Consider the following 23,129-nt stretch of genomic DNA (forward strand, 5'->3'; position numbering starts at 1 on the left):
ATTAAGATGAGTTACTGAGTAAGGGAATGGTAAGTATGATTAAAACATCCTCCAAAGGTTTACTTTTATTAATTAATCAACCGTACATTTATTGAGCTCCAACTAGGTGGAAAACATTGTCCTGGGTGTTTTACAGAAAACAAAGAGGAATCATTCATTTGTTCAGTAAATCTGAGAGATGGGGAGTCAGACATATATTCCAGAATGAAAGACAGGGAATGAAATGTTGGGGGTGGGGGCGGAGGAGGTAAGAATTAAACAACCGCAGGGATCTTACTTTCTGATTGTTGAAACATGATTGGCAGTTGGCAAAATCTACTGCAATAAGCATCACATATAGTGTCTCCTTTGATCTTTGAACAACCCCGTGGAGAAGACAGTGCAAGTAGCATGTTTCCAGTTTTATGGGAAATTAAGGCACGGAGGGGCTTCCCTTGTGGTTTAGTGGTAAAGAATGTACCTGCCAAACAGGAGATGTGGGTTCAATCACTGGGTCGGGAAGACCCCGTGGAGAAGGAAATGGCACCCCACTGCGGTTTTCTAGCCTGGAGAACTCCATAGACAGAGGAGTCTGGGAGGCTATATATAGTCTACGGGGTTGGAGAAGAGTCGGACACGACTTAGGGACCAAACAACAACAGCAAAAGGCACAGAGGTTTTAGGATCTGATGGTGGTTGCACAGAGAATGGTGGTAAAGCCAGGTTGGAGCAGAGGCCTTATGATTCCAGCTCCAGATTCTTCAAGAATCTCTCCCATTAGAGCCCAGAGTTTATGCTGGGCCTAATCCAAGCTTGGTGCAGTATATGTGATGCCCTGGGTCCTACTGAGGCTGATTTTGGAGCTGCCTGGGACTCTGCTTTCTTTGCAGACCCAATGCCTGGCTGCTTAGAAACTTTCTTTTCCCGTTTGTGGGAAAATTCAGGGCTCTAATGTTTAGGCCGTACGGGGTCCGCTCCATTCAGGGTCGGCTTCCCCACGTTCACATCCCTGCACATGTGGCTAAGTGCCCATTAACTGGCCTCGCTACTCTCCAGGCCGCCTGGCACACCCTGGTCTCATCAGTTTCCTTAAGCACAGCTCCAGTCCTGGCCCTCCTTTGCCCAGAAACTTTCAGCAGCTCTTTATCGCCTGGAGGATAAAGTCCTTACTCCTCAACCTTGGCATCCAAAGCCTTCCAGAATCTGACCCCAATGCTTATCTCTCTCTGGACCCTGCAGACACCATGTGCTCCTGCCAAGGTGGGCTACTCCCTGTCCCTGGGACAGCTCCTCTTGCCTTCTGCAGTGAGTGCCTGGAAGGTCTCCCTTCCTGCACAGCACACACCTCAGGGCTCAGCACATGTCCTGCATCTTCCAAGAATCTGGTTCCAGCTGTCTGGGCCCCGGGAGGCCTTTCTGCCTCTGTCTTCCCAGCACTTCCTCCCATTTGCTGACGAAGGCTGACCTGTCTTGTGACAGCTGCTTCATTGCTGTCTTGCAGCATGAGTTTACGAGGGGTGCTGCTTAATTTACTTTTCCCACAAGGACATCTGACTTTTCCAGCAAGTTTCTTGAGGGCAGTCAGCCCATCTGAGAGTTCTGAGAGCCTGTTGGTGCTCAGCACAGCGCTGGGTGGACCCCAAGTGCCCAGGGACACTGGTGCAATGTAGCAGGGTTGCCAGGATCTGGGAGGTTCCTCCCCCCACCCCACCCCCGCACCAGGTGGTACTCACAGACTTTCTCTCTCCTTCTGTCAGCTGGAGCTGGGCTTTCATGGAAACATGCCGCTTCATCTGGGCCCTTGTGGTGGGGGAAGTGTTAAGTCCAGAGACAGCCCCCTTGCTTAACTATAAAGAAGTCAAGGATTTCCCCAGGGGAATGTCAAAAGCCTTCAGCCTCAGGACTTCAACCCCCGGCCTCTCCTGGCTCTACCTGAGTTTCTGGGACATCCCAGGCCACAGCGAGGAGAGGCGATGAGGCTTTGACAGGCTGGGTGAGAGCTACTGTGTGTACGTGCTAAGTCTCCTCAGTCCTGTCCAATTCTTTGTGACTCAATGGACTGGGTAGCCCGCCAGGCTCCTCTGTCCATGGGATTCTCCAGGCAAGCATACTGGAGTGGGTTGCCCTTTCCTTCTTCAGCGGATCTTCCCGATCCAGGGATAGAACATGTGTCTCTTTTGTCTCCTGCAATGGCAGGTGAATTCTTTACCACTAGCACCACCTGGGAAGCCCAAGAGCTACTATTGCCTGTGACTAATTCAGAATCCTGGGGTGGCTCCTGGAGGGTTCTCTGCATCCCTGACCCCTTCAGAGATCAGGTCAAGGTAGTGGGGCCCCCATTCCCCTCCCCATCTCTCCTTCCAAGGGAGGACCCTCCTCTCACTTGGGGTCTGGGTTCCTGCTAAGAACCAGAGCTGTGAATGCATTTGTGTGTCTTGGAGGTGCTGGACGGGGACTGGGTGAGCATGGAAACTGCAGGGAGGCTTGGGGGCTGTGGAAGCAGCAGGAGAGGAGGTGCTGGGGTGCCTGTGTTTGGCCAGGGACTATGGTCTGGGAACACACTCCGGGGCCACCTCTGAATAGTGGCTTGGCTCCTGCTCTCTGGGCAGCCAGAGCACCTAGGCCAGTGACAGATGATCCAGCGAGACTGTGAGAGCACTGAGCACTTGACCCTGAGGTGCTGCGTGTGTGCATGCCCAGTCGCTCAGTCATGTCCAGGTCTTTGCAATCCCGTGGACCATAGCCCACCAGGCTCCTCTGTCCTTGGGATTCTTTAGGCAAGAATACTGGAGTGCGTTGCCATGCCCTCCTCTAAGGGATCTTCCTGACCCAAGGATCAGTGTTGTTAGCCTCACTCTACAGGGGAAGGGGGTGCAGGCTCAGGGGTGAAGTAAGCCCAGTCATTGAGAAAGCTGGAATTCTTTATTGTTTTTTAAATGATTAACTAGATTTCTTAATTGAAAAAGCCATCCAATCTTTAGCTTAAAATGCAAACGGTAGAGAACACTTCAGAAGGACAAGCGAGTCTGCCTCCTGCCCTGCCTGCAGTTCTAGGGCCATCTCTGCAGGGGGCAGCTGTCCAGCGGCAGTTCCTGTCCTCTGCCCCACAGAACCTGGTTCCAGGCCTTCCCCAGGTACATGGCCATCAGTGCTGTCAGTGCTGGGTGGGGACAGGGGCTGGAGGGGACTTCCAGGCCGTTTCCAGAGCTTGCAGTGAACTTGGGTGATGCCAGCGGAATAAGTCCATCGCTTTGCAATTTGAAGGGGACACCCAGGTGGTGCAGTAGTAAAGAATCTGCCTGCCAGGCATCCCTGAAGATCCGGTGAAGAAGGAAAGGGCAACCCACTCCAGTATGCTTGCCTGGAGTGTGTTTGATTCCTGGGTCAGGAGGATCCCCTGGAGTAGGAGAGGGCAACCCACTCCAGTTTTCTTGCCTGGAAAATTCCATGGACAGGGGAGCTGGGTGGGCTGCAGCCCACGGGCTTGTAAAGTTGGCCAGAACTGAACACGCAGACATGCCACTTATTTTGCTGTGGACCTTTATTGTGCAATATCTAGCTTTCCTATCTTCTTTACTTCTGCCCGCCCCAGCCTTAGGGATGCTGGGAGAGAGGGGCCAGTCCTGGGCCTCCTGGAGGAATGCATGCACCTTGGAATGGCTGCCTTCTCTCCTGCTCTGGCGGAGACTTTAAGAAAACAGGGCCTTACTTCCTGCCCACAGTGTCTGAGATGCTGAAAAGGCCGATGTGTACATGAGCTGACACATGGGTGAGACGGAGCCTGGCCAAGGGAAGGAGCTTGCGTCTGTGACCCAGCCACTCTCAGGTCAGGACGTGCTTCCTTATCGATAACAGTTAGAATGCTGTCCTCTGGCTTTGACCTCAGTGGAGCTGGAGATTGTCTTCAATCATATGTGAGTCTATAATAACCCATCTCTGGCTGCAGATGGTTAAATTCAGATGCATCTCCCACCCCCATCCTTGTCTTCTCCAGGCTACAGAGCCCAACTCTTCCCACATCTCTTTATGGAAGTTTGCAGTGCACACAGCCTCACTCCTAGGCTTCTGCAGGGTAGCCCCTCTCCACCCACACACCCAGACAGAACCTGAGCAAGGGAGGGAGGGCTGTGTCTACCTGGAAGTAATTAGGATGCTGTCCTTTACAGCAGTTTCTCTCCCCATCTTTCTCCCCGCTCACTCTATTCCTCTGCGGAGGCTCCTGCAAGGTCTCTCTGCTCTAAATGTGTTCCAGACGGCTCCACCACTGGGCTATTTTCTTTCAAAGCCTGAACTCACGTGGTAGGAGCTTGGCTCCCCAGGGCCCAGCCTGGTGGCCTCAGATAAATGCCAGGGACATTTTTCACTGTCCAGAGCCAGTCCTGACCTCCACATCCGACCCAGGGATCCTCTTCCCATCTCTCGCGGTTCACCTCAACTGGTGATTAATTCTCCATCTTCTCACCTCTAACCACCTCCTTTGCCATAGAGAGGACATTCGGATGCTGTGGCCTCCTCCCTTTCTGTGAAGGATGCTCAGTCCGGTATGAGTTTCAGGATGGCAGTCGGCTGTGGATGCAGAGCCTTCTCCTGGACTTTGGAGCAGAGAGAGACTGGGGATGCCTAATGAGAGGGACTCACAGAAACACAGCAGATTCAAAGAGAAGGTGCTCCCAGCTTTCTAGCCTCGTGGGCTCCCTGCCATTTCCGACACTCATGGTAGAGCATCCCAACAGTGCCTCTGGGTCTCCTCTGCTGTGCTGTTTCCTCTGTCTGGCTCCTCTCCTCCCTACTCACCCCTGTGCCCTTCAAAGCACCTGGACAACTCAAGACAAGCATTTTATCCTCAGCAAGGCCTTCCCCTCTGGCCACGTGAGGACCCCACCACACACTCTGTAGTAGCCTCTACTTTCCCCCCACCATCTGTCATTATGACATCTAGTTACCTAGATATGGATTAATATCTCCTCCCTAGACTATAAGCTCCATCAGGGCAGGGATTGGACACTGCCTGCCACCCAGTAGACACTCAATAGAAATATTTGTTGAATGAATGAAGTATAAATCATGTAGTGGTATTAAGTCTAGTTTATGCTTGGGCTTCCCAGGTGGTGCTAGTGGTAAAGAACTGCCTGCCAATGCAGGAGAAGCAGGAGATGATAATTCAATCCCTGGATCAGGAAGATCCCCTGGAGGAGGGCACAGTAACCCACTCCAGTATTCTTGCCGGAGAAATCCTGTAGACAGAGGAGCCAGACATAGTCCATAGGGTTGCAAAGAGTCACACACAACTGAAATGACTCAGCACACATGCTTTGGCCAGTCTAGTGCAAAGAAACAACAAACACCAATTCTTTTTCAGAAAGCACTTCACTCACCTACAACGTAATTCTCCAGCTGTTATCTCCTTTGAGTCTGTTAGCAACCCCAAGGGGCAGATGGTGGGAGTATAGTTTCCCCATTTCACTGAGAAGAAATGGAAGCTCTGAGAGGTTAAGAGATGGGCCTGAGGTCATGCAGCTCTCCACCTCCAGCGTCTGCTTTTTCTCCTGTGCCAGGCTGAGTCTGAGTGAGGAAGGAGGGCTGACTCTTCAGGGGAAGGTTCTGGATGGGGCTGACTTGGAGCAGCATTTTGGAGGTGAGAGGGCTGTGGATTAATCTTAGCACGAGGCTTGGGAGGTTGTCTCAATGGGAGAAGATGTGGCTGTGGTCCAGGGTGCCTTGGATGGGATGAAGGAGAGACAGGAAGTTCACATTCACCGATTGCATTACACCTAAGATCTCTTGCAACAGCTTTTCAAGGGAGGTCTTGCGTCACCCATGGTTTATAGTTGTGGAAATGAAGCTCTTAGAGGTTAAGTAACCAGCTTAAGGAAGCATAGTGACAGCTGAGACTGGAAACCAGGGTTGTCAGCTCTTTGTTTAGAGGTGGATTGAATGCTTTGGTCTGAAATAGATATGGGAGCTGATTTGGAGGGGAAGGCAAACTGGGGGTCCCCCCGGCTCACTCATTAATGCCCAAGAATTGGGAACCACTTCCACAGCCGTGTGTCCTGAGTGCTGGCAGATACCTACAGTGGCCCTGCTCTCTGAACGTCCTCCGCTAAAGTCAGGCCCAGGCAGGACCAGTCCTTCCATTTCAGTTTATCCTGATGCGTCAGACCTGGTCCAGCTGATGCCAAGCCTCCTTGGCTGATGTGCCATATTGTAACTCATCACAACCTCCTGAGAGCATCTCCTGATAATAAATCCTAAAGGCTGAGGACATCTGGGCTGATCGTTTTGCCAAAGGACACTCCTAGACTCATTCCTGTGTTGCTGGCTCCCTCTTCCCCTGATTTGGCAAAGTGTGCAAATGGGCCCAGATCTATTTGCATTTCTCGTCATCTTCAACATCGTGATAATCACTATCATTACATTCTAACACTTCCTCGGGTACCACTGTGTGCCAAATTCTGGGGTACATAGAGGAGGCAGGTATAGAGAGCAGTGGATGAGAATGGGGTGCTGGAGCCGTGGCCTGGTTCTTCCACTGACGAGCTGAGTGACCTTGGCAAGTCCCATTCGACCCCTCCACCTTTGGGTTCCATGTCTGCTGGGGGTTGGAGGGAGGATGAGTGTCTGCCTCACAGAACTCTGAGGAGCATTAAATCTTAAATAGTACTTTGCACGTAGAAAGCAAATTACTTACATATACATATTTATTTATTTTTGGCTGCCCTGGGTCTTCAATGTTGTGTGTGGGCTTCACATTGTGGTGGCTTCTCTTGTTGTGGTGGCATCATGGGTTCTAGATGCACAAGTTTAGTTGCCTCACAGCTTTTGGGATCTTCCCGGACCAAGGCTCAAACCTGTCTCTCATGCATTGGCAGGTGGATTCTTAACCACTGGACCACCAGGGAAGTCCAAAAAGCAAATATTTAGTAAATGTTACCTGTTCTCATAAAGTACAGTTCCTAGAACCGCAGAATCTCAGAGTTTAAAAGAACCTTAGAGATCATTGGTCAGATTCTCTTATTTTACAAAATGGAAAACTGAGGCTCAGACAGGCTCAGAGCTAGTGATCACCCAGGCCCCTGACTCCCAGGACAGGATCTGCATCCAAGCATCACATACTTGTTGCCAGGGAGACAGGATGCTTACACATGCTGCCCATTGTATTAGGTCACATAGGATGACTCCTCAAGGAGGCCACATGGCCTGGGGTGCCACCCCACTACCTGCACATCCCATCCAAGCTGCTAGCTGCTGTTGGGAGTTTCTCTCTGTTGGAGAAGTCAGAAGAGCAGAGAATCACGCGTCCATTTGTCTTGAGGATGCTGGAGCATCATGAGGAGTAATCAAGATCTTGTTGCCCAGAGTCGAGAGCAAACCTGTAATTAATCTGGCTGCCCCTCTGATTTCCTTTGTCCTCTCACCACCAAACACTCTCTAGTGGCTGTCAGCCTCCTCTCGGACCCACCCCAGAAAATCAGGATTGATGGTGTAATAGTCCTATGGGGACGAGAGAGACCAGTGGAGCAACCGCTGACAAGCGAGGAGAGGAGAGGTCATTTAGCACAACTGGGTCAGGGAGTCTAGACACCATTTACCGTGGAACATAAGGAGCTGTGGGGGGGCAGTGTCTGTCTGTGCCTGTTAACCAGTGTGGGTTGGGAGTCAGCACACATCCATGGAGCTTCTGTTCAGGATGAGCATCATAACAAGCATGTCAGGAAGATACATGCCAAAGAGATGATGCTCCCCTGCCTTCCAGGAATGCACAGTCTGGAACAGAGAGAGGGCATCAATACATGCAAGTTAAATAACCGTTCATTCATTCACTCATTTCTTGATGTTTATTTGTCGCATTGCACTGGGTGCTGTTCTAGGTGCTGAAGGTGTAGCAGTGAAGAAGGCTCTGCTCTCAGGGAGCTTCATTCAAAAATTCAAGCACCAGGGCTTCCCAGTGGCCTAGTGGCTAAGACTCTGGCTCCCAATGCAGGGGGCCTGGGTTCCGTCCCTGGTCAGAGAACTAGATCCCACGTGCCACAACTAAGACCCAGCACAGCCAAAATAAATAAGTAAAAATAAATATTAAAAATCTTATAAAAATAAAATACAAGCATCAGAGAGAGGATCAGAGACATTGAGGTCTTAAAGAGACAGGAGAGGATCTTCTACCTTGAGGATGCAGAGCAGTCTTGAGAAGCTGAAACAATGGAAATTAGGTGCCCCCTCTGAAGAAAAATGGGGACCTCTGATCATTGTATTAAAAAGCAGAGACATCACTTTGCCGACAAAGGTCTATAGAGTCAAAGCTATGGTTTTTCCAGTAGTCATTTATGGATGTGAGAGTTGGACCTTAAAGAGTGCTGAGCGCTGAAGAATTGATGCTTTTGAGTTGTGGTGCTGGAGAAGACTCTTGAGAGTCCGTTGGACTGCAAGGAGATCCAACCAGTCCATCGTAAAGGGAATCAATCCTGAATATTCATTGGACGGGCTGGTGCTGAAGCTGAAACTCCGTAGCTTGGCCACTTGATATGAAGAGCCTACTCACTGGAAAAGACCCTGATGCTGGGAAAGATTGAGGGCAAGAGGAAAAGAGGGGGAGCAGAAAATGAGATGGTTGGATGGCATCATGTGACTCAATGGACAGGAGTCTGAGCAAACTCTGGGAGATGGAGAAGGACAGGGAAGCCTGGTGTGCTGCAGTCTATGGGGTCACAAAGAGTTGGACACAACTGAGCAACTGAACAGCAACTGATTTCTGGTGTTTGGGTCAGGAAGCATCCTGGGCAGGTAAATGCTGAAGCAGAGATGAGACCACAGAAGCCTCAACAACCAGTCTGATTCCACAGCACGTCTCTCAAGTGCTCATGGGGCAGGGTACAATCAGTGTGTGGGGTGATACTTCCTGTGCTGTGCAGGTGAGGGCTGGAGGTCTGGAGCAGGAGAGCTGAGCATTCTCGGTGGAGGAATTACACCTGAACACTAAGTTTTCTTTCTGGGCAAGGACTCTAAAAGTAACTCACTAGGAAATAATTCATGCCCACAGAGCCTTTTCCATGTCTATAACCTGATTGAATTATTTCATAATTTCAACAGATATTTTTGAAGCTTCTCTGGTGGCTCAGATGGTAAGGAATCAGCCTGTAATGCAGGAGACCCAGGTTCAATCCTTGGGTTTGGAAGATCCCCTAGAGGAGGAAATGGCAACCCACTCCAGTATTCTTGTCTGGAGAATTCCATGGACAGAGGAGCCAGGCGGGACAGTCCATGGGGTCACAAAGAGTTGGAAACCAGTGAGCGTCTAACACTTTCACACTGTGAGCCAGCCTGTGCTAGGCACTGGGGATGCCGGTGGAAAATTCTTGCATGTTCCCTGCTCTTCTGGTGCCAATCACCCCATGAGGCATTCATATCCCTATGTCACCAATGAGGAAACAGGTTCCCAGGGGTGGAGCTGCTCAGGAGGTTCCCTCCTTAAGGACCACAGCAGATCTGACCCGACCTCCATCCATGCTGGGCCCTAACTCTGTGCTTGTTAGGGAAGGCATGACTGCTCTAGGGTATCAAGAACAGCGTTCTCAAATTGCCTGGGAAAGATCTGTCAGAGCCCCTCAGAAATTAGAAGCTATATTTGTATCAGCCTGCTTTGGGCTTAAATTCTGCCAGTGACTCTGTACTCAACTCTAGTTGAAGGAGAAGCCTGGGATCTGTGATCACGTGGGGTTAGACAGTCTTGAATTTGAACTTCAGCACTACTGCTTTAGTTGCATGACCTTGGGTACGTGATTGATCCTCCTTGAGCCTCAGCTTCCACATCTGTGAAGTGGGCATGCAATATTATCTTATAGAGTTAGTATAATAACCATGAACACTTAATTACTTTGAGCAGTACAGGATAAGCATCTTAGCATCACTCCTCCTAATGATTCTGTGAGGGTACTTTTATCATTGGGCTTTCCTGATGGCTCAGTGGTAAATAATCTGCCTGCCAATGCAGGAGACTCAGGTTTGATCCCTGGGTTGGGAAGATCCCTTGGAGAAGGAAATGACAACCTACTCCAGTATTCTCACCTGGGAAATCCTATGAACAGGGGAGCCTGGCGGGCTTCAGTCCATGGGGTTATAAAGGGTCAGACACGACTTAGTGACTGAACACACACACATACTTCTGTCATTCCCATGTTATGAATGAAGAGATTGAGGCTTAGAGAGGTTAACTCACTTTCTCATGGTGTACAGCCACTACATGGCAGTGCAGGACTCAACCTGTGTAGGAACTGTGACTGTCCGTCCAAGCCCCAGGCACAGAAATAAAGGACAATAAATGTCTCCCTCCCCTTTTCAGTGTTCTTGCCTGCGAAGTCCCATGGACAGAGGAGCCTGGCGGGCTACAGTCCATGGGGTCACAAAGAGTCAGACACGACTGGAGAGACTAACTTTTCACTTTCGCTTTCCTCCTTTCAACATATATTGACATGATGATCCTATGCCTGGATCTAGAGCATTCTGTCTGCTATAGATTGTATTAACTACAGTGAATATGCAAAACATAAAACATGCAAGTCAGACTGAGAATTTATTTCATCTTGGTATAAACTCAGAAAATGCCTTTTGACACCATCTGTTCATTGATTGGAATACCAGACCATCTGACCTGTCTCTTGAGAAACCTGTATGCAGGTCAGGAAGCAACAGTTAGAACTGGACATGGAACAACAGACTGGTTCCAAATAGGAAAAGGAGTACGTCAAGGCTGTATATTGTCACCCTGCTTATTTAACTTATATGCAGAGTACATCATGAGAAATGCTGGGCTGGAAGAAACACAAGCTGGAATCAAGATTGCCGGAAGAAATATCAATAACCTCAGATATGCGGATGACACCACCCTTATGGCAGAAAGTGAAGAAGAACTAAAGAGCCTCTTGATGAAGGTGAAAGAGGAGAGTGAAAAAGTTGGCTTGAAGCTCAACGTTCAGAAAAGTAAGATCATGGCATCTGGTCCCATCACTTCATGGGAAATAGATGGGGAAACAGTGGAAACAGTGTCAGACTTTATTTTCTTGGGCTCCAGAATCACTGCTGGTGGTGACTGCAGCCATGAAATTAAAAGACGCTTACTCCTTGGAAGGAAGGTTATGGCCAACCTAGATAGCATATTTAAAAGCAGAGACATTACTTTGCCAACAAAGGTCCGTCTAGTCAAGGCTATGGTTTTTCCAGTGGTCATGTATGGATGTGAGAGTTGGACGGTGAAGAAAGCTGAGCGCCGAAGAATTGATGCTTTTGAACTGTGGTGTTGGAGAAGACTCTTGAGAGTCCCTTGGACTGCAAGGAGATCCAATCAATCCATCCTAAAAGAGATCAATCCTGGGTGTTCATTGGAAGGTCTGATGTTGAAGCTGAAACTCCAATTCTTTGGCCACCTCATGCGAAGAGTTGACTCATTGGAAAAGACCCTAATGCTGGGTAGGATTGGGGGCGGGAGGAGAAGGGGACGACAGAGGATGAGGTGGTTGGATGGCATAACCGACTCGATGGACATGGGTTTGGGTGGACTCCGGGAGTTGGTGATGGACAGAGAGGCCTGGCGTGCTGCAATTCATGGGGTCGCAGAGAGTCGGACACGACTGAGCGACTGAACTGAACTGAACTGTTCATTGATTTCATTCAGCCAGTATTAATAGAGCACCTACTGTGTGCCAGATAGTGTGTGGGTGCTGGCCATGGTCCCTCCATCACAGCTGACAGTTCTGTGGGGAGACAGGGGGCATCACTGTGAGTAGAGTATGTGTCCTAACGAGGATTGTTCCAGATGTGGTGGCAGCAGATGGGAAAGGGATCGCAGAAAGCCTCAGGGGGGAAGTAAAGTGGTGAGCTTGGAAGACACAGTTTCCAGGCCGTCACAGGGTGAGGCTGCAGTCTGTGCACAGGCAGAGGGTGGGTGCTGCCTGTTGAGCACCAAAGCAAGTTGGAGATTGAGCTCTGCTGAGGGTCGGGGGTAGTGGAGTTGGGGGTAGAGACAAGAAGACAGGAACCAGGGCTCCCCTGGCGGCTCGGTGGTAAGGAATCCTCCAGCCAATGCAGGAGACTCGGGATCTATCTCTGATCTGGATGATCCCACATGCCACAGAACAACTAAGCCCGAGTGCCACAACTATTGAGCTTGTGCTCTGGAGCCTGGGAGCCACAGCTACTGAAGCCCATTTACCCTAGAGCCCATGCTCTGCAACAAGAGAAGCCACTGCAATGAGAAACTCTCATACCACAACTAGAGAGTAGCGTCCACTCATCACAGCTAGAGAAAGCCCGCAAAGCAACGAAGACCCAGCACGGTCAAAAATATATATATATATATATAAAAAAAGAGGAACCAAATCTTGAAGGGTTTATCTGTTGGAGTTAAGTTTGCCTTTGATCCTCGATGCAGTGGAGAGCTGTGATAGACTTTGTGGCTGGGGTATGTCATTATCAAGTTCACGGTTTTGGTAAGAACTCCCGGCTGCTCATTCAGGTGGCTCAGATGGTAAAGAATCCATTTGCAATGCAGGAGACCCGGGTTTGATCCCTGGGTCAGGAAGATCCCCTGGAGAAGGGAATGGCAACCCACTCCAGTGTTCTTGCCTGGAAAATTCCATGGACTGAGGAGCCTGGTGGGCTATAGTTTATGGGGTGACAAAGAGTCAGACACGACTGAGCGACTGACACTTTCATTTCACTTTTCTGGCCACTCAGTGGAGATCCAGCGGAGAGGGAAAGACCAGAGGGAGAGAGACCGAGATGGCTGCTATCGCAGAGTCCTGATTGTTGCTGGTGGATGTATGGACTGGAGCAGGTTGATAGGTGATGGAGAGAAAACGATGGAGCTGTTGGGACTTGGTGACTGAGTTGATGTGGGGTGTGGGGAAGTAGAACTCTACAGTGACTCTCTGCTTTCTAACTTGGGTGACTGGTGGATCGTGGTGCTATCCACTGAGAAGGAGAATGTAGGAGGAGAAACAGATGGTGAGATCGGTGGAGAGGAGTCCTCCTCTTTAGGATGAGGTGTCTGGAGGGCTGTGGGATGTCCAGGTGATTTCAGGAGGCAGCCATCTCAGTGCCAGTGTTCTGGGCTTGATATTCTGATTTAGAAGCCACACTATGCCAGTGGTAATAACTCGTGGGTAGAGGTGGAACTCCCTAGGGATGATGTTAGTGGGAAGAGGAGCTGGATGCTCTATTGCTAGAAAAACATGTTATCCTTAAATTATGAAAATATTTTCAGTTAATAAAGGCTATGCCAGTAAGTTCTAAGGCCAGATTCATATAAATTGAAAATAAGACCTCAATTTTTTGTGTGTTTTTGGATAAAGAATCTAGAAGCTTCATGATCTGCTCTCATATACAAACAGGTAAGTGACAGAAGACTAGCCAGCGGAGTCTGAATCCTGGCTAGCCCTGGCTTTCCCTAGTAACAGCTCTATTACCTTGAACTAGGCACCTTTCTTGAGCTCAGCTTCCTTGTCAGTAACAGAGCTTGTTCTGTGGTTAAATAAGATAAAGATTATGGAAAAACTTTGCAAACCATTGTGCTTTACCAACTTGTGTCATGATGGTGCTTTTTATCCCTGTAAGGTTTGGGGGGAGATTATTTCTCATCACTTTGCCCAAGAGCAGCTGAGGACCTGAGCCATTGTCCTTACATGTGGTCTCCAGGATCAGCCAGCCTTTGGGGTCATGAATAATGGCCGTCAGGCCTTCGTGGATTGAGTGTAGTTCTGTCATCAAATAAAATTTACACAGGCTAATCTGACACCTATTTAGTGGTCTGCATAATGATTATTGCGCAGTGGGCTGACTAGGCATAAATGGCAGGCATTTGACAGAAACGATTATATTTAGTATTACTTTTATATAGCCTAGCCAGATTTTTACGGTTCTTCCATCTTTGACAGCCCATTCATTTTCCACTCGATGCGAATTTATTGAGGCTGTAATATATGCCAGGCACAGTTCTGGGCCCTGAGATGACAGAGAAACAGGATTTCTGTTCCAGCCCCACCTCCACTGACTTGAATTCTAGTGGGAAGACAGTCACTCAATAGTCAACTTACCCACAATGAGTAAGAATGCCAAGCTTCCCTTGAGATCGTGGTTGCTTTCATCTCTTCCTGCCCTAACATCCATGAATTAATATTTAATTAAATTTATTTATTTGACTGCATCATTATTCGGTCTTAGCTGTGTCATGTGGAATCCAGTCCTCCGACCAGGAATTGGACCTGAGCCCCCCGCATTTGTTGTTCAGTCGCTCAGTCGTGTCCAATTCTCTGTGACCCCATGGACTGCAGCATGCCAGGGTTCCTTGCCCTTCACATCTCCTGGAGCTTGCTCAAACTCATGTCCATTGAGTCGGTGATGTCATTGAAACATCTTGTCTTCTGTTGTCCCCTTCTCCTCCTGCCTTCAATCTTTCCCAGCATCAGGGTCTTTTCAAATGAGTCAGCTCTTCGCATCAGGTGACCAAAGTATTGGAACTTCAGCTTCAGCATCAGTCCTTCCAGTGAATATTCAGGATTGTTTTCTTTGGGGATTGACTGGTTCGATCTTCTTGCAGTCCAAGGGACTCTCAAGAGTCTTCTCCAGCACCACAGTTCTTTGGCACTCAGCCTTCTTTATGGTCCAACTTGGGCCCCCTGCATTATGAACACAGAACCTTAGCCAATAGAGCACCAAGGAAGTCCCAACACCAGTGAGTTAAAAGACAAAGATTCTGAGCCTGCTTTGCCAACAGCAAAGTTGTCTTTGCTCCAATCTTTATCCTTTATTTCTCTCTGTCTCCTTATGTCAGGCAGTGGCTTGAGACCGTCCATCTATTGAACAAATATGTCCTGTGCACTTATTGGTATAACTAGCCTCAAGGGATACAGCAGTAAACTGGGAGTGGTCTGGCCCTGGAGAAGCCCACACTGAACCCAGGTGTAGATGCATAGAGACAGGGGCAATAGAGGAAAACGAGTTGGCATCAGAGCCTCTAGAGGCTGCTGGGAGGGGGTAGAGAGGCACCTGATTCTGGCACATGGCAAGGTGCTGGGAGAGGAGCACCCTCCAGGCAGAGGGGCGGAGTAGTGTGCAGGAAGATGCAAGGTGCTGGGTCAGGCTGCAACACGAGCTGCTGTGGGAAGGGGGGGTGTCATAAAACAAAACCTTTACCAAGTGTAACACACACACACACATACAGAAAAGTGAACATTATCATCATTATGTATACAGCTCGACTGATTTCACAAACTGAGTACACTTTGCTTAGCATCTGGAATAAGAGACAGGGCATCACCAGCATCCTCAGAAGAATCCCCGTGGCCTCTTTTGGTCACCACCCTCCTGCAGGGGTCATTACTAACTGGACTTCTTATAGCACACGGTGGTTTTGTCTGCTTTTAGATAGAATCATGCAGTAAATGCTCTTTTGTGCCTGGTTTCTTCTACTCAGCCTTATGACTATGAGATTCATCACATAGGTGCACGGAGTTGTTGACTGTTCATCTTCATTTCCAAGTTGTATTCACTTGTGTGATTGGACACTGCATTCCTCCATCCTGCTGCTGGACATCTGGGTAGTTTGCAGTTTAGGGAAATCCAAAGAGTGCCACTGTGAATATTCTAGTATGTCTTTGGTGAGTGTATCACACATTTCTATTAGAAATACCTATTGTGGAGTTGCTGGACATTAGCATACGTGTAAAGCTCTAATAGCCCAGTTTTCCACAACAGTTATGTAAAGTGACGTTCCCAGTGACGCTGTAAGAGAGTTCCAATTGCTCCACATCTTTGCCAACACTTTGTAGTATCATTTTTCTAAGGCATTCTGGTGAGTGTATGTTGTTGTTTAGTCACTAAATAGTGTCCGACTTTTTTTTGTGACCCCATGGACTAATCCTGCCAGGCTCCTCTGTCCATAGGATTTGCCAAGTGAGAATACTGGAGTGGGTTGTCATTTCCTTCTCCAGGGGATCTTCCCAATTCAGGGATTGAACTTGCATCTCCTGGACTGCAGGCAGATTCTTTACCACTGAGCCACCAGGGAAGTCCTGGTGAGTGTATAGTGATAATGTATTGAGATTTATAATTGCATTTTCCCTAGTACTTTTCCAAGTGTGCTCCAAAACTTTTGGATATAGTTGTTAGTGAAATGTTTGTTCTAGTCTTTTGCCTATGTTAGAGAAGGAAACGGCAACCCACTCCAGTATTCTTGCCTAGAGAATCCTGTGGACAGAGGAGCCTGGTGGGCAGCCATCTATGAGGTCGCACAGAGTTGAACACGACTGAAGCAACTTAGCATTCATGCATGCATTGGAGAAGGAAATGGCAACCCACTCCAGTATTCTTGCCTGGAGAATCCCAGGGACGGAGGAACCTGGTGGGCTGCCGTCTATGGGGTCGCACAGAGTTGGACACGAATGAAGCGACTTAGCAGCAGCAGCAGTTTGTCTATATTTTCTATTGGATTGTCTGTCTGAAAATGAAAGTGTTAGTCTCTCAGTCGTGTCTGACTCTTTGCTACCCCTTGGACTGCAGCCTGCCAGGCTCCTCTGTCCATGGAACTCTGTAGGCAAGAATACTGGAGTGGACTGTAGCTCATCAGGCTCCTCTCATGGGATTTCCCAGGCAAGAATATTGGAGTGAGTAGCCATTCCGTTCTCCAGGGGATATTTCCTGACCCAGGGATCGAACCCAGGTCTCCTGCATCGCAGGCGGATTCTTTATCATCTGAACCATCAGGGAAGCCTGTCTGTCTACTACTCTCCTAATCCAGGATGACTGGGGATTAGCATATATTCGGGTATTCACCAACCCCACCCTCACTCCAGTGATGGGGCAGGACTGGTAGCCTACAGACTCTGATCTCAGGGTGTCAAGAGAGAGGTGTGTCAGGGTCTCAGGAAAGGAGAGCACCCATGCTGCTTTGGGGAGAGGCAGCCCCCTCCAAGGTTCTGGCCTTGACCCCAGTCTCAGGAAAGAGAGAGGGGCTGTGGAGGAAGCATGGGGAGGGACAAGTGTTCTGCAGACGTGGAAATCAGCTGATGCTCTGGGATGTGTACGTCTACCTTCAGAATTTGCTGAGAAGTGACGTCTCCTTCAGGGCCAGGGGCGAAGCTGACGTTTGTTTAGCCCCTGCTCTAGGCTGGGCCTCTCCAGGGCTCTCCTCAGCCTCAGTTCAACCGCTCCAGGCACGTGTTGTTAAGCCAGATCTACCTGTGGGGAAATGGAGTTGAGTGACCAAGAGAGTCCACCCAGCTGGCAAATGGACAAGCTGGATGGAAGCCCAGTCCCTCCCCTACTCCACCGTGTCCCGCCCAGGGAATCACCTAACCTTCCTACCCCTCCTCTTCTGCTCACCCGTGGCTCCTGTTCTTAAGAGCAGATGAAGGTTTTCATCCCCAATGAGACATTTTTTTAAAAAATGGACCCCTATGAATCATTTGGACTTCCCTGGTGGTTCAGATGGTAAAAGTGTCTGCCCACAATGCAGGAGACCCGGGTTCGATCCCTGGGTTGAGAGGATCACCTGGAGAAGGAAATGGCAACCCACTGCAGTACTCTTGCCTGGAAGATCCCATGGACGGAGGATCTTGATAGGCTACAGTCCATGGGGTTGCAAAGAGTCGGACACAACTGAGTGACTTCATTTTTCACTATGAATCATTTGGCCACAGTCACACTGCCTGCTCCTGATCTGATGGGGGTGAAGGTGGAGGGTGGCTTTAGAACCTGAGGCTTCTGTGAGCCTGGGCAGAGGGGGGAAGGCAAAGGCGTGGAGCTGGCCTGGAGTCCCCCCACAGGCACAGGGGTTCGGGGAGGGAATGTTGATCCTTCTCACTGAGTCTGTCCACATGGGGAGGCCGCTGTACTGGAGGGGTGGCTCCCAGCACAGGGACTCACACACTTCTTCCCCTCCCCCGCAGAGTTATGTCATGCCCAGACCAGCGGAGGGCTCCATGAGGATTTATAGAAGATGCCCCGCGTCTGGGCGCCTTTGGTGCTGCTTCCCGCGTGGCTCGTGATGGTCGCCTGCAGTCCACACTCCCTGAGGATCGGTAAGTGCTGCCCCTGTGGCACCCTGGGGGCAGCCCAGCCCTGGGCAATGCCCCTCCCACACCCCAGGTGTCCGCCAGGTACATCTGACCCTGCACTGCCCTCTTGAATTTGGTTGGGGCAGGGGTGGCGGTGGTGGGGCAGCCGACAGGCCCACAGCTATGATCTGCTCAAGCTCCTCTTGTGATGAAACTAAAGATGCTTATAAGTGCCTCTTGCAGCCTGTGATGGACTCAGGATGGGAATGGCCGCAGGGCTTCCAAATCCAGGGCTAGAGAGCAGAGCAGAGCTCATCTCTTCTGTCCTCTGATCAATCCCAGAAGGCTTCCTGGAGGGTGTGTTCAGATGAAGTGTTCTTGGTGCCCCAGGCCTGCCTGCTTGGTTCTGGGAAGGAAGAATGGGCCACTTCAGGGACGTATGGCCACCTGCTCTGTCCCTTGTCCTTGCTTCCATGGGGGTGCTCCTTCTAGCTGTAGGCAGGCACTGCTGTTGTGGGCCCATCAGCACCCCTGTGCCTGGCAGAAGGCGTGGCTCTTTCCAGAGTTCAGAAATGCCTGAGAAATCAACTGCCTTCCCTACCCCTCAACACCTCCAAGACTGAGCAAAGCTGCTTAACTGCAGGCATTGCTGTTAAGCAGTGGGGTACTGGTGATCCGGGTATTGGGAACACGACTCCAGCTGCAGAGAGAGATAGTCTGGTCCAGAAGACACGGTGTGGTCAGCTGATGGCCTGGGACAGATGTGGGGTGTTGGGAATCGGGGTGTGTACTTGTGTATGGGAAAGGGAGTCAGCGTGGACAGGCAGTTGGGGCACATCAGTGAGGAATCCAGGCAGGTGTGATGGTCATAAGAAGACCAGTCCAACAGCAGGACCCCTGGGCAAGGCCAGACAACAGCCTTAGAGGCACCTAAACACTAGGTAGGTTATCTAGGCAGGTGCCCACCTGAGGCTTCTCTGTCCAGACTGGGGTGGGGATGGTGAAAGTGGATACTATGCATAAGGCAGGATCTGAGATCCTAAACTTGAACCTGAAAGGGTTAGAGGCTGTTTTTAGAATGAAGACCATGATATAGAATCCCAGGAACTTGGCCTAAATCTCCTAAACTCCTCTACTGCAGTTAGGACTAGTTCTAAGGTCCCAGAATTTGGCATGGTGGTGGTGATGGGTGGTCAGGAGGCCCTGGCCAGGTCAGGCATCACAGGTCAGAGCCTAAGTTGGAGGCCCCTGAGTTGCTCCTTGCTATGTCGTGGGCACACAGGTATATTTCTCCATGCATATGCCAGAGACAGCTAATTGGAATCAGAAATGAGGACCAGTGGTTCAGTCCTTCCCCTCATCCTGCCCTCGGCTCACTACCCTGCATACTTGAAAAAAGGAATTAAAAACAAACCCTTTCCTCCCTCTTCCCCATTCACTTCTACTGAAACTTCAAAACCTAATTTAATTCTGCTTAGCAGCAATGCAAAACGGTTCATATCCTTAAGATGCTTAATTTATAAGATGCCTCCAGTTATTCAGCATTTGCTGTGAGGTTTTCTTCTCTTCTAAATGAGTGGATGAAGCGGTAACCCATCAGTTTTCATTTGTCGCTAATGGGAAGCGGAAAGAGACTGAGCCGGAATCAGTAGCGCCTCTCGGCCTCGGCTCTCCTGACACTTGTTCCCCCGGAAGGAAAGCAGAAAGTGGAGCTGACAGATCCCTGTCTGGCCTGCTGTGAGACAGGGGAGGGCTTCCAAGGGACTCCTGTGCTCCCATCCCCACACTTGGCACGATGCTTGTCCAGTTCCGTCCGCTCTGCTGGTGCTGGTTGTGGTTCCTGCCAGGCCACGTCCAGCTGATTTCCAGCCAGGGGCCCTGCTGGTGGACAAGGTCAGACCGAGCCTGAGCTCCTGCAGAGTCCAGGAAGCTGAGTGAAGTCAACAAAGAGAGAGAAAAGTAAAGAAAAACCAAAACAGCAATGCCCGGGCTTGTTTTGCTGTCTCCTTGGTTATCCTGGGAGCCGGGAGCTTTATGGATGAAAAGGTGCTAATTACTCGGACTCCGGAGGGGATCTGGAGTAGGGCAGGGATGAGGAGAGAAGTAGGTCAGGAAAACACAAGTAGCTGTGCTGAGCAGCAGGCAGCCTTCCACACCGATGGGCTGAACCAGCGTTGATGGCGCCGGGTCCCCCAAGTCCTCCAGAGCCTCTTGGAAAAGGGGGGGGCTGCTGCTCCTTCCCCCTTCCCAGGGGTCACTTCTCCCCACATTTGATTCTTCTGGAGTCCCTTCCAAACCCTCAGCCTCAATGTAGATGGCTGTGAGAGCGAGACTGCACGAAGGGACCAGGGATCTCAGAGATAAATGGTCCCGCCTGCTCCATCTCCAGCCCTGCTTGATGGCTGGTGACAATATGGATGCTTGTAAAGAGGCGCCGAGCCCATTACCCTGCCTTGGGACTGCTGTTTTTCATTCAAGTGAGGCACGGGGCAGGAGATACAGCCAAATTGTCTATTACGGGGTCCGGTATTTACCGCCCCCCCCCCCACCCAATGAGGTTTTGGGTAAGAGAAAGGAATTTTATTTATGATGGTGAAGCTGCTCGCATAAATTCCCCAAACTCTCACACATCTGTCAGCCCGCTTCAGTCATCTATCTTCTGGAAATGTCTTTTGATTTTGCTTCTGTCCCTCTGGGTCCTCTGAGTGATGACTGTGGGAACCACAAGTTAATAAATGCCCTGAGAAGACCTCCCCTCCCCATCTCTAGAGCCCTCCATTACTTAAAGGGATCATCATTATATCTTAAAGCCACAAAGGATTCTGAAGATCCCATTTTCCAACCTGCTCATTTTGCAGATGGGGAGAAAGACCCACAGGGGTGGTGGTTTGGCCAAGATCACAGGGCACGTGGGGGTGGGGCTGGTGGCAGTCGGTCCTAGGGCCTGGTCTCCTGGACTCCTCTGGCAGTGCTCCCTCCATTGCCCACCAGTGGGCTCCCTAAGCCACTGGGGAAACAGAGTCACCTTCAACAGTAGGTGGAGGTCGTTGTCTCTTACAGTTTCCTCCCATCCTGTTTCTGATATTAGCAAATCTTGCCCCCAAACGCATTAGGAACTCAGTATTTGTCAGCTGAATGAATGTGAGGCTTTCCAGCTAGCCGTCTGTTACTCCTTCCCTGGTCACTTATTTTAGCCACACGACTACTCACTGTTAAGTGAATATGCCATATACTAGGGAGATTTACTCTGGGCTTTTCTCATCCCTCTTCTGGGCCTGAAGAGCTCTTCCTTGCATTCCATTTTCTCTGCCTGGAAATAAAAGCAACTTCTCCTGCTCCTCCTCTTCCCTCCCCACCTCCCTCTTTTGAATTACCAATATCATTGGTGTAAATAGCCCTTCCTCCGCAGACTGCTTTCCCAATATTTTCCTGTCCCTCCTAGGGTCAGATCATCTTTGCCCAACCATTCTCCCATTCCCCTGTTCCATCATTCACTGGGTTGTGCTCTGATTATTATGGCATTTTCCCACCAGATTTTGGCTTCCAAGGGAGATGGACCACATGACACAGGCCTTCACACTTGACGTATGCAAGTGTGTCACACAAGCTCAATGAAGAGGTGGGTGGATGAGTCTGTGATCCTTGAAAAATGTGGTTCCCTCAAAACATGCTCCGTATCATTGTTTTAAAGTTTCTTCCAGTCTTTATTGTTGATGTTCAGTCGCTAAGTCGTGTCCAACTCTTCATGACCCCGTGAACTGTAGCACGTCAGGCTTCCCTGTTTTTCATTGTCTCCCTGAGATTGCTCAAACTCATGTCCATTGAATCAGTGATGCCATCCAACCATCTCATCCTCTGTCGTCCCCTTCTCCTCTTGCTCTCAATCTTTCCTAGCATCAGGGTCTTTTCCAATGAGTCAGCTTTTCCCTGTGCTTAAAGAGGTAGACTTATTGGAGGAAGTAGAAGAAAAAGGAGAAAGAGGAGAAAGAGAAATGTCCATCTATCTGTCTTACTTAAAAGGGAGAAGAGGAATGGACTGGAGATCCTGATTGAGTTCTAAGGCAAGTGTTAGCTGTAATGGTAAAAACAGGGATTCACCTATTCATTCATGAATCCACTCAACAAGTATTATTGAGTGCTGTGTGCCAAGGACTGAGGATATGGTGCTAAATAATAATAATCCCCATAATAATTCCCACTTGGAAAGACCTCATTTTCTTCCAGGTACTGTGCTAGGTATTTCACATATTTCAGGCAATCTTCACGTCAGAATTAATGATCCGATGTTATAGATGAAGAAACAGAGGCTCAGGGAGCTTAAATAACTTGTCTAAGGTCACACAGAGACTGAAATTCAAACCTGTCTCCAAAGCTGCTCTTTCTGTTTTGCTCTACTGCGGCTCTACAGCCCTGGAGACATTTAGGATATTCCATTATCACAGCAGTCACATGAAATATATTGTTTTATATCTGGTAAAGGGATTGAAAGATGGAATCATTACTGCTTTTATAGGCTCTCACTCTTTTTTTTTGTTTTTAACTCCCAAATAATTTCCTAAGGGCCTAGACAAAGTCCATCAGACAGATGAGGAAACTGAGGCCTGGGGATCTGAGGGGCTTGATCAGGGTGGTACAGAGTTCTGCTCAGTGTGAGTGGTGCTAGACATCAGCAGGTTATTGTAGCAGTTGAATCTCTTGTTTAAGGTTTCCCTGCGAGGTAAAGCAGCAAGAGCTTGGATTTATTCAACACTCTGTCTTACTAGGGCCCCAAGCACTTTACAACTCCCATTTTTCACTGAGTTGGTTTCCCTCAATGAGCTCCAAGTCCTGCAGAGAGAATGTTTAACATAGAACATTCAAATGTTATGAAGATAAAGATAATAAGAGAATTGGGGGAGGTAAGGAGGAGGAATAAAATGCATCGGTTTTCTTACCCTGTTCTGTTGTGTGTTAAAAATATTGGACACACCAAGATCCAGATATACCAGTGGAATTCTGTGCCTTGCAGAGGACCTACCATGGGGCTTGTTGAGTAGTGGGCTTCCCTGCATAATGTGTGATGTGATCATGTGATTTGATCTATGAAATTTTGATCAGCGTGTAACTCTT

General features: G+C 49.3%; 1 protein-coding gene across 5 annotated transcripts in view; it reads left to right on the forward strand.

Annotated features, from left to right (window-relative positions):
* GRIK4 (glutamate ionotropic receptor kainate type subunit 4) overlaps nt 1-23,129 on the forward strand; it is a 492,838-nt gene that overhangs the window by 143,359 nt on the left and 326,350 nt on the right. For 2 of the 5 annotated variants that reach the window (XM_081541610.1, XM_081541616.1), the window contains exons 1-2: nt 7,170-7,351; nt 17,913-18,044. In XM_081541610.1, the coding sequence (XP_081397736.1) occupies nt 17,963-18,044 (82 nt within the window). In that variant the 5' untranslated portion in view covers nt 7,170-7,351; nt 17,913-17,962. Of the gene's footprint in view, nt 1-7,169; nt 7,352-8,727; nt 8,886-17,912; nt 18,045-23,129 lie in introns of those variants that run through there. The other 3 variants (XM_081541612.1, XM_081541613.1, XM_081541611.1) reach the window with 2 other exon arrangements.

This window comes from Giraffa tippelskirchi, chromosome 11 (assembly GCF_054371585.1).
Source record: "Giraffa tippelskirchi isolate mGirTip1 chromosome 11, T2T-mGirTip1v1.2.pri, whole genome shotgun sequence".
NCBI lineage: Eukaryota > Metazoa > Chordata > Mammalia > Artiodactyla > Giraffidae > Giraffa > Giraffa tippelskirchi.